This window comes from Nicotiana tabacum, chromosome 19 (genome assembly GCF_000715075.1).
Source record: "Nicotiana tabacum cultivar K326 chromosome 19, ASM71507v2, whole genome shotgun sequence".
Classification (NCBI taxonomy): Eukaryota; Viridiplantae; Streptophyta; class Magnoliopsida; order Solanales; family Solanaceae; genus Nicotiana; species Nicotiana tabacum.
This window is the reverse complement of record NC_134098.1, coordinates 103,729,471-103,739,216: the sequence shown is the minus strand read 5'-3', so window position 1 is coordinate 103,739,216 and position 9,746 is coordinate 103,729,471. Positions and strand designations below refer to the sequence as shown.

At 36.1% G+C, this 9,746-nt stretch overlaps 1 protein-coding gene across 1 annotated transcript; it reads left to right on the top strand.

Moving 5' to 3' along the window:
- Nucleotides 1-5,426: 5,426 nt before the first annotated feature.
- LOC107788813 (ubiquitin-conjugating enzyme E2-23 kDa) lies at nt 5,427-9,225 on the top strand. The gene is made up of 6 exons (XM_016610540.2): nt 5,427-5,626; nt 5,746-5,825; nt 6,417-6,531; nt 6,630-6,682; nt 6,802-6,930; nt 8,926-9,225. Exons 1-6 carry the CDS (start codon nt 5,583-5,585, stop codon nt 9,054-9,056), a joined length of 552 nt encoding a protein of 183 aa, XP_016466026.1. The 5' UTR covers nt 5,427-5,582; the 3' UTR covers nt 9,057-9,225.
- The last annotated feature ends 521 nt before the right edge of the window (nt 9,226-9,746 follow it).

Below are 9,746 nucleotides of genomic sequence, written 5' to 3'. Positions count from 1 at the left end.
ATTCCACACATATTTGACATTTTGATTTTTCGCATTCAAACTTGGGCAGTACTTCCAAGTTAATCATTTTCCGCAAGGTTTTATAATTGACATGACCCAAACGTACATGCCATAAATCATTTGACTCAAGTAAGTAAGAAGAAGCTGAAATATTATTATTATTTTCAACAACCATTACATTTAGATTGAAAAAGCCCTCGGTGAGGTAACCTTTTCCCACAAATATTCCATTCTTACTAATTACAACCTTGTTGGATACAAAAACGCACTTAAAACCGTGCTTAACAAGAAGTCCAGTAGAGACTAAATTCTTTCTCATTTCGGGAACATGAAGGACATTGTTCAAAGTCATGACCTTGCCAGAAGTCATTTTTAGAAATACCTTCCCATATCCTTCAACTTTTGCTGTTGAAGCATTTCCCATATAAACTGTCTCTCCGGGTTCAGCAAGAGCATAGGTAGCAAAAGCCTCTCTAACTGCACAAACATGGCGAGTGGCTCCTGAATCAAACCACCACAGTTTAGGATTTCCCACCAAGTTACATTCAGAGAGCATGGCACACAAGTTATCAACATCATCATGGTTTACTACCATGTTTGCTTGACCCCTTTTCTTGTCTTTCTTCGGAGCACGACACTCCGTAGATTTGTGTCCGGTTTTCCCACAGTTGTAGCAGTTTCCACTGAACCGCTTCTTGCTTGGGTTGTATTTCGGACCAGAAGCCTTCTTCCTCTTTTTGTTAGCTTCAACAAAATTTGCTCCCATTATTGTTGAATTTCCACGGCCTCTCCTTTCAGCAGCTTTATTGTCCTCTTCGATTCTCAACCGAACAATGAGATCTTCAAGGGACATTTCCTTTCGTTTGTGTTTCAAATAATTTTTGAAGTCCTTCCACAACGGAGGCAACTTCTCAATCATTGCTGCTACTTGGAATGCTTCGTTGATTACAAGACCTTCAGCAAGTAGATCATGAATAATCACTTGCAATTCCTGGACTTGAGTAATAACAGACTTGCTATCTATTATTTTGTAGTCCAGAAATTTTGCGGCAACGAATTTCTTCATCCCGGCATCTTCAGTCTTATATTTCTTTTCAAGCGCATTCCACAATTCTTTGGATGTCTCCATGCTACTGTATACATTATACAGATTATCATCCAGTCCGCTAAGAATATAATTCTTGCATAAAAAATCAGAATGCTTCCACGCTTCAATCACGAGAAAGCGTTCATTATCTGGAGTTTTATCCGGCAGATCAGGAACATCTTCGTTGATGAACTTCTGTAGACATAACGTAGTTAAGTAGAAGAACATCTTCCGCTGCCAGCGTTTGAAATCAATCCCGGAAAATTTTCCGGGTTTTTCTGCCGGTGCCAACGCCGGTGTTCGGCTTGTCGTTGCGTTGGCAGTCGCCATCGGAACAGCTTGGTTTTCGTTTTCAGTCATCATCTTTTCTGTAAAAGAATGACACAAACAAACGTTTAATACACGTTTTCAAACTGGAGTAAAAATCACGTAGATTTTAATATCCAACAAAACGCCACGAAGGCTTAACTCTCCAAAACGGGAGTACACAAACCACAAAGGTTTTAGTTTGCAGAATAATAAGAATAACACAAGTACAGAAATAAATATTAAATTCCTTAAGATTGTTATTCCCGGTCAATATTGCTGTATTTGTAAATATTAATTCTGCAAAATATAAGTTAACATAATGAAACAATAATAATAAATTCGAGCCCACTGAATTCACAGTGTTTCCTTAAGGAATTTAATCCCCTCCTAGTACCCAAGGTAATGGATTATTTCCTCCCAGGATAGAACGAATAACATACTGGTGTAGCGGTACTTCAAACCCCAGTGTTTCGGCGAACACAAAGTTCGGTAGCAAATCACACTTACAGTTGCTTTGTTTGAAGTTAAAAACAATGCAGAACGAAGGAGTATATACTCAGAAAAACGTATGGAAGTTCTGAGAGGAAGGAATGCAATGTATAGCCAATTTGTTGAGCGAATTGTATGTTGAGTTGAGTATTTCTTCAACATTTGCTGCTCATATATATAGCAGCCAAGAAGGAGTGCAAGACCAAACGTCCACCCTTCATGGTGGATCAAGCATTACATATTTGTGGAGCAAGCACTTCATATTTGTGGAGCAAGCACTTCATGGTGGGAAGACCATTATCCGGCTGCCAAATTATCAATACACGGATTGGAAAATATCCGTTTACATATACGGATAATCTTACGTTAATATTTACTATTAACAAATAAATTTGGTCCAAAATATTAATCAATCAATCGATCATTTGACCAAATCCAAATCCAAATCCAAATCCAAATCCAAATCCGAAGCCGAAGCCGAAGCCGAAGCCGAAGCCGTAGCCGTAACCGAAGCCGAGCCGAGCGAGCGACGACGACGACGGCGCGAGGCTTGCTTTCTTCTTAACTCTTTAAGAGCTACAAGAAGAGCAATTATATATATACCCACCAAAAATGTCTTCCACTTCCAATATGGGACAATGTCTCATTGTTAAGAGGGGAAAACTTAAAATTTTACTCAAAATTTCATTTTTCCTCCATTTCCCATTCACCCTCATTTTAAGAATATTACATCTTAAAAAATAAAACCTCAACAATCCCCCACATGAATGGGGAATGGCTATATCACGGAAGTATGCATGAAAAAACTGTGTGATTTACAAGCAAGGATTAATTGCATCTGGATAAGTAGGTTTCCCTTTGAACTTTCCGTAGTAAACTTATGTCGGATATACTCGGTCAATCGGTAGATTTGATATCTTTGAACCGTCGATCTTTGGTGTATACCTAGACAACCATAAGTCACACAATCAACCCTTAACCGTCTTTGGTTCTCATTGTTGTGTTCGTTTCAGCCATGAACACCGCCTGATTTCATAAGTGCGTAGAGAACTGGCCTTACAAAGTTCTCCTTGAAGCGGCTCACACTTCACACTTAAATAGGTGATTCCTAAACGTGTCATCCTGTAGATACACTATTTGATATACCCCGTATCAAATTTAGAAATCATTAAAAAGCCTTAATGCTTTATCCTTGGTACTGAACATTGTCTCATCACGAGAATGGACTAAAATTTTATTTGACAATGTTGAACCGTCATTAATGACTTTGTTTGATCTCTTTGAACCTAGATCTTGGGATCTCCAGTCTTCTAGGTAGAGTTACCGCCACAATGACTTGTTCTTGGCCATAGCCCCATTCCCCTTGATGATTTCTCAACTACCTCTCTAGTTAGGCCTTTTGTAAGTGGATCCGACACATTATCACTTGACTTTACATAGTCAATTGTGATAATTCCTCTAGAGAGTAATTGCCTAACGGTTTTATGTCTTCGTCGTATATGACGAGATTTACCGTTATACATGACGCTCCCAGCCCTTCCAATTGCCGCTTGACTATCACAATGTATGCATATTGGTGCCAACGGTTTGGGCCAAAATGGAATGTCTTCCAAGAAATTCCGGAGCCATTCAGCTTCTTCACCGGCTTTATCTAAGGCTATGAATTCAGCCTCCATTGTAGAGCGGGCAATACATGTTTGTTTGGACGACTTCCAAGATACCGCTCCTCCACCAATAGTGAATACATATCCACTCGTAGACTTAGAATCAGTTGAACCGGTGATCCAATTTGCATCACAGTATCCCTCAATCACCGCAGGAAAATTACTGTAGTGCAATTCAAAGTTCTGGGTATGTTCTAAATATCCCAAAACTCGTTTCATTGCCATCCAATGAGATTGGCCTGGATTGCTCGTATATCGACTCAGTTTACTTATAGCACAAGCTATGTCTGGTCGTGTACAATTTATGATATACATTAAGCATCCCAATACACGAGTATAATCCAATTGTGATATGCTTTGGCCTTTGTTCTTTGCTAATGCAAGATTCACGTCAATTGGAGTCTTTGCAACTTTAAAGCCCAAGTGCTTGAATTTTTCAAGTACTATCTTAATATAATGAGATTGTGACAATGCCAGACCTTGAGGAGTCTTATTGATCTTAATTCCCAGAATTAAATCAGCAACTCCCAAGTCTTTCATATCAAACTTGCTATTGAGCATACGCTTAGTAGCATTTATGTTGGCAATGTCATTACTCATTATCAACATATCATCCACATATAGGCAAACAATGACTATGTGATTTGGAACATTTTTAATGTACACGCATTTATCACATTCATTTATCTTAAAACCATTTGACAACATTGTTTGGTCAAATTTCGCATGCCATTGTTTGGGTGCTTGTTTTAGTCCGTAAAGAGACTTAACAAGTCTACATACCTTCTTTTCTTTACCTGGAACCACAAACCCTTCAGGTTGTTCCATGTAAATTTCTTCCTCCAACTCTCCATTTAAGAAGGCCGTCTTAACATCCATTTGATGAATTTCAAGACCATACACTGCAGCTAATGCTACTAACATCCGTATGGACGTAATTCTTGTAACTGGAGAGTATGTATCAAAGTAGTCTAGACCTTCTCGTTGTCTATACCCTTTGACTACGAGCCTTGCCTTGAATTTATCAATAGTGTCATCATCTTTGATTTTTCTCTTAAAAATCCATTTAGAACCCAAAGGTTTATTTCCAGGAGGAAGATCAACCAATTCCCATGTATGGTTGTTCAATATGGATTCTATTTCACTATTGACTGCCTCTTTCCAAAATAATGATTCCGAAGAAGTCAATAATTGTCATAAATAAAACAAAGTTCTGGACTATTATTTTATATTCTCAAAGTTAACATACATTTTTACGATATTACCGTGGAAGGCATTACGATTGTCACTAACCACACTGTTGCACCAAATTTCGAAAATTTATATTAGAGAGGTTAAAAAATAAAAATAAAAATAAAACAGACATGACATAATAAATTGTCAACTCCAGAATTTCTGTTCAAACATTCAATGATATTACTACTCCCAAGTAATTTTTTGATCTTTTTTTGTTGTTCACAATATTTAATTTTTTTAAATATATTAATTTTTTTAAAACTTGTACTTAGAGTTAAGAGCCTATGAATAATTTATTATATTTTTAATGAATAAATTAAAATTAATATGGTCAATTTTATAGTTAGTTAATAATAAAAGATTCTTTAATATGAGTGAAAAGAATTAAAAAATTACATAACAGAGGGAGTAATTCTTTTTACCTAAAACACCACAATAAAGGATTAAAGTTGACAAGAAAAAATTTATTGGGGAAATCTAGTTATGAAGATTTTGCAAGAATGAGATTATGAAACTTTTAGAATAATACGTGGAAATGTGGATAGGATTGGAGATGGGTAGGTGACAAAAGCAGATAGATGAAGAATCTTGAAAGTTGCAGAAATCTTAATTATGATAAAAAATGTCCAAATTTAATACTTGTACTAATTTCTTATAGGACAAATCACAGTATCATTATTATCCCTACTCTTCCCCTCTCTTGTCCGAAACCTTTTTACTAGTACTTGTCCAAAGAACTCTTTCTTCTTCTTCTTCTTCTTCTCTCTCTAGAGTCATCTAAGAGAAAAAAAGCAACCATGTCTTCTCCAAGCAAACGCCGTGAAATGGACCTAATGAAACTGTGAATCTCTCTAATCAGCTCTTGTTAAAAAACTAAACTTTTTTTGTTGGTTGTTAAAGTTGGAGTTTCAATTTGTTTGATTCTTTTAATTTTCTGTTTATTTTGCTTGTCTGAATTAGGATGATGAGCGATTACAAAGTAGAGATGATAAACGATGGCATGCAAGAGTTTTATGTGCATTTCCATGGACCTACTGAAAGTAAATTCTGCTCTACCCTTTTCTCAATCTTCTTTCTTTTTCGCCTATTTATTTAAGTTTTTAGATTTTTATGCCCTTTTCCTTAAGAAGTCTTTGTCGTTTCTAATTAGTGATTGAAATTTATGGTTGGTGTTCTTTTCTTCTTCTGATGTTTTCTTTTGGTGGGGTTATGATTCTTGATCAAAATTATTTAAGAGGTATGGAGAAAAAAGCGGACATTAACTTGGCTAATTAATGTACACACAGATATTTAATCTTTTGCTTCTGTTTGCCCTCTATTTGTGAAAGTGAATTAGGAAATTGTTGTTATAATTAGTTAATAGTTGTTTTTTTTTTTGGCCATTAAAATCCACATCGGCTTCTTGGATATGGAATTCCTCTGGATCCTAAAATAGAAAAGATATAAAGGAGTCATCTTTTGGAACTCTAGTTACTATTTTTGCATATATCTGCTGACTGGCTCTTCACCAATGAGTCTTCAAGTTACATCTTTGCATTTAGTAGAATTCAATTTGATTTTCTTTTTGGAAAAGTTGTTTTCGGTGTGGCGTTTTCTTCAGCTTCTGCTCATACTTGCGGTGATTTTTGCAGGTCCGTATCACGGCGGTGTGTGGAAAATAAGGGTGGAACTTCCTGATGCTTACCCATATAAATCTCCATCCATTGGTTTTATTAACAAAATCTACCACCCAAATGTTGATGAGATGTCAGTGCTGATATGCTTCATTGCTATAATTATAGAGATTTCATCGTTCTCATTTCTTTAACGGAAAGTCTAAAATTTCATTAATTATCATTTTTCAGGTCTGGCTCAGTTTGCTTAGATGTTATCAATCAGACTTGGAGTCCCATGTTTGGTAATCTGAAATTACAACACTTAAAAAGCATAATTGGATACTACTTACTTGATAATTCTTATTAGCTTTTCTAGTATTATCATTATGAGAAACTTATCTGGTATTAAACAACTTGGCAGATCTGGTAAATGTGTTTGAAGTGTTTCTACCGCAACTTCTCTTGTATCCAAACCCATCAGACCCATTGAATGGAGAGGCTGCTTCCCTAATGATGCGAGACCGGGCTGCATATGAACTAAGAGTTAAAGGTATTGACTCCTAATACTTTCATATTACTTCAATCAATTGCAGGTCCAAGGGAGGATTAGATTTCCTGGCAGTCTGTAGGTGTATGCATGGTCACTTATTTGGGGTGGAGTAGATCAGGCTTAAAATCACAATCTTAATGGTTTGGCCAATTCTCTGGAAATTTGAGTTATTTCCTCAGTATCTATTTGCTCTATAATTTACCACTTGCATTCTGTTATAGACAGCGTTTTCTATTAGTAACGTCTGTCAATATTTTCATGTTTAGTGCAAGTTCTGATGAGGTGTCAATCGACACACTTCAAATATTAGGAACTCCGCTTATTTAAGCTGTAGAGGCTATTTGACATTCGAATTGAAATTTAAGTTAGTTGCTGTTGCCTTGAAACTAGTTAATGATACTAGTTTACACTGGAAGGATATAGGAGCCAATTGCCAGAGAACTACAAGCAGATGGAAGTTAATGGCCCATGAATCAATTTTGTCCCCACGAACTGCTTAAAGCAAGGCTAGCCTTGTAGTCAGGACACATAGTATTAGGAACCTTGTCCGTTCTTACTCTGATTCAATGAAGAATTCCATTCAATCTAGGAATAATGTTCAACCTGGTTAGATCTCCTACCTTCTCACAATAGGGTTTACTCTGTGCGCTGTTTGGGAGAAGCAAACAAAGTCATCCATTCTGTGTGCTGTTTAGGCACAATCTCATTCAAATCTATTGTCTGTGGTGTCTAATGATAGAAGCATCTCAAATGACATCTAGAAATGCACCGACTATTGGCTTAAGAACTGCCTTCACTTTCTTTAGTGAGGAAAAACCATCTCGGTGTGTAAAATCAGAGACTATTCCAATTCCAATTGGACATTATATGTTGAGCATATTCTCTTTTGATCAAGTGGCTAAATGCCCTTCTTCTTTACTTTTCTGTGTTTGAAAGTGGAGAAAACAGTGGAATATGGAAGTGCAACTTCCTAAAATTGATGTGCTTGTTTTGTACAGATTTTTATTTGCTTATTAGTTTCCACCCTTTCTCTCACCTCTGACTGGTAAGAATTTATGGGGCGACTGGATGCATCTTGGTGTGTCTCGTATATGTTGTCATGGCTATTTATGAAACATGTAGAGATTCTCGTAAGTTGCAAGGTCAATGTATTTTGCTGTTTTAATAATGCCTTGAGTGGAGAAAGCTTATTATTTTTAGCCTTTAAATATAATGTTTATGGTAGAGGCGTGTGACATGCCATAATGCTAAAATTTGACGTGCTTGTATACTGGTGAATGTCTCCAGCTTACCCATAAACATCTGCTTTTGCCTTATCCTTATATGTGATTTACTTCATAATGCAGTATTCCTTGCTTCTGGATATAAAAGATGCAAGTTATGACCCCCAAGTCCTAATTAATGCCACAGTTTCTACTTAATTTTCCTTTCAAAAGTGAAGGGCATGAGATTATTTCTTTTTAAAAAAAATGGTGAAGGGGATGAAAATGAGATACTCCTTGAGCATTATCTAAGCAATCTCACCTTTTTTTAAAATTGTTAAACAGATAGCATCACTTGCTCCTGATTTTCTTGTATCCGTTCCACTAGAGAACAGGAGGAAGGAAAAGAATCTTTTACCCATAAAAATGGAAGTTGATGCTGTTATTGTCACAAGTCATTCTCCCTTGAGAGGATTAGCTTGAATATATATTCTTTTGATAAGTGGATTAGCTAAATAGAAATTTGGCATCTTCATGAAAGTTATATCTAACTAGGCGTTGCGTTTTCTAATAATGCACGAAAATTTTCTACGTTCTCTAATGATGCATGATATTTTTCTACATTCTCTAATGATGCATGAAATTTTTCTACATTCATACTCATGTCCCACAGGTAAAAGTGGTGATTAATATGTTAGAAGGTTGAACCTTTACATTAAATTGGTAACTATTTTGCATTTTCCGAAGAGTTCAAGATATAGTATTAATATGGCGTTTACGTGCTTGCATCCAGAATATTGTCAGAAATATGCAAAACCTGAAGATGTAGGAGCTGCCCCTGAGGAGAAGTCAAGTGATGAGGAGTTAAGTGAAGCTGAATATGATTCAGCTGACGATGCAGTTGCTGGCCCTGTTGATCCATGACCCTCTGCTGATTTTCATTCACTTTCTGTATCTGTAAATGATGTTCTTAGTTCTGTTTAAAATCAAGTTGAACTACAAAGTTCAAGACTATTCATTGGGGAAAGATGCAAAACAAAGTTCCCCTTGTTTATTAATTTTTAGCTTCAATGTAAATAATTTCACCTTTTAATTTCTGTGTTCTTGATATTGCTGTTATTTGTGTTCTTCCTTCCCTTTTTTTGGGTCTTCCGGGGGGTGGGTGGGTGGGTGGGTGGGGGATAATTAGGAAATGAATGTAGAGGAAAAGCCTTTCTTGTAAATACATGGTGGACCAGAAAGCTATAGGAAAGGCTATAAGCAATTTATTTCAATTAAAAATAAAGCCTTGTAACTCCTACAAAAGTCAACTTATAGTTTAGTTTTTGTATTTAATTTCTGTGGAAAATAGTAAAATAGGATCTAATGTAACTTTTCTATTTTTTAGTTTTCTCCTCGAAGCTGATTTATGGCCATTCTTAAAGGAAAAATCAAAATAGAATATCCAAAAGTGTAAGTTATGTCTCTGTCTCTGTGAGCAACAAATTTTGCCTATACAAAAAGTGAATTAAAAATATTTCCATAAGTTAAATGAATACTTGTCTCTGGTACAGTCCTCACGAGTGTACCTTTCATCCTATATAAGTAACCAGTATGAACTGCTACAATATCAAC

What these genes read in the sequence shown, in the direction of transcription:
- LOC107788813 (XM_016610540.2), top strand. Translation starts at nt 5,583, where the DNA reads ATGTCTTCTCCAAGCAAACGCCGTGAAATGGACCTAATGAAACT. An exon ending in CACCCAAATGTTGATGAGAT is followed by an intron (nt 6,532 to 6,629) that starts GTCAGTGCTGAT and finishes ATCATTTTTCAG; the next exon opens with GTCTGGCTCAGTTTGCTTAG. An exon ending in GACTTGGAGTCCCATGTTTG is followed by an intron (nt 6,683 to 6,801) that starts GTAATCTGAAAT and finishes ACAACTTGGCAG; the next exon opens with ATCTGGTAAATGTGTTTGAA.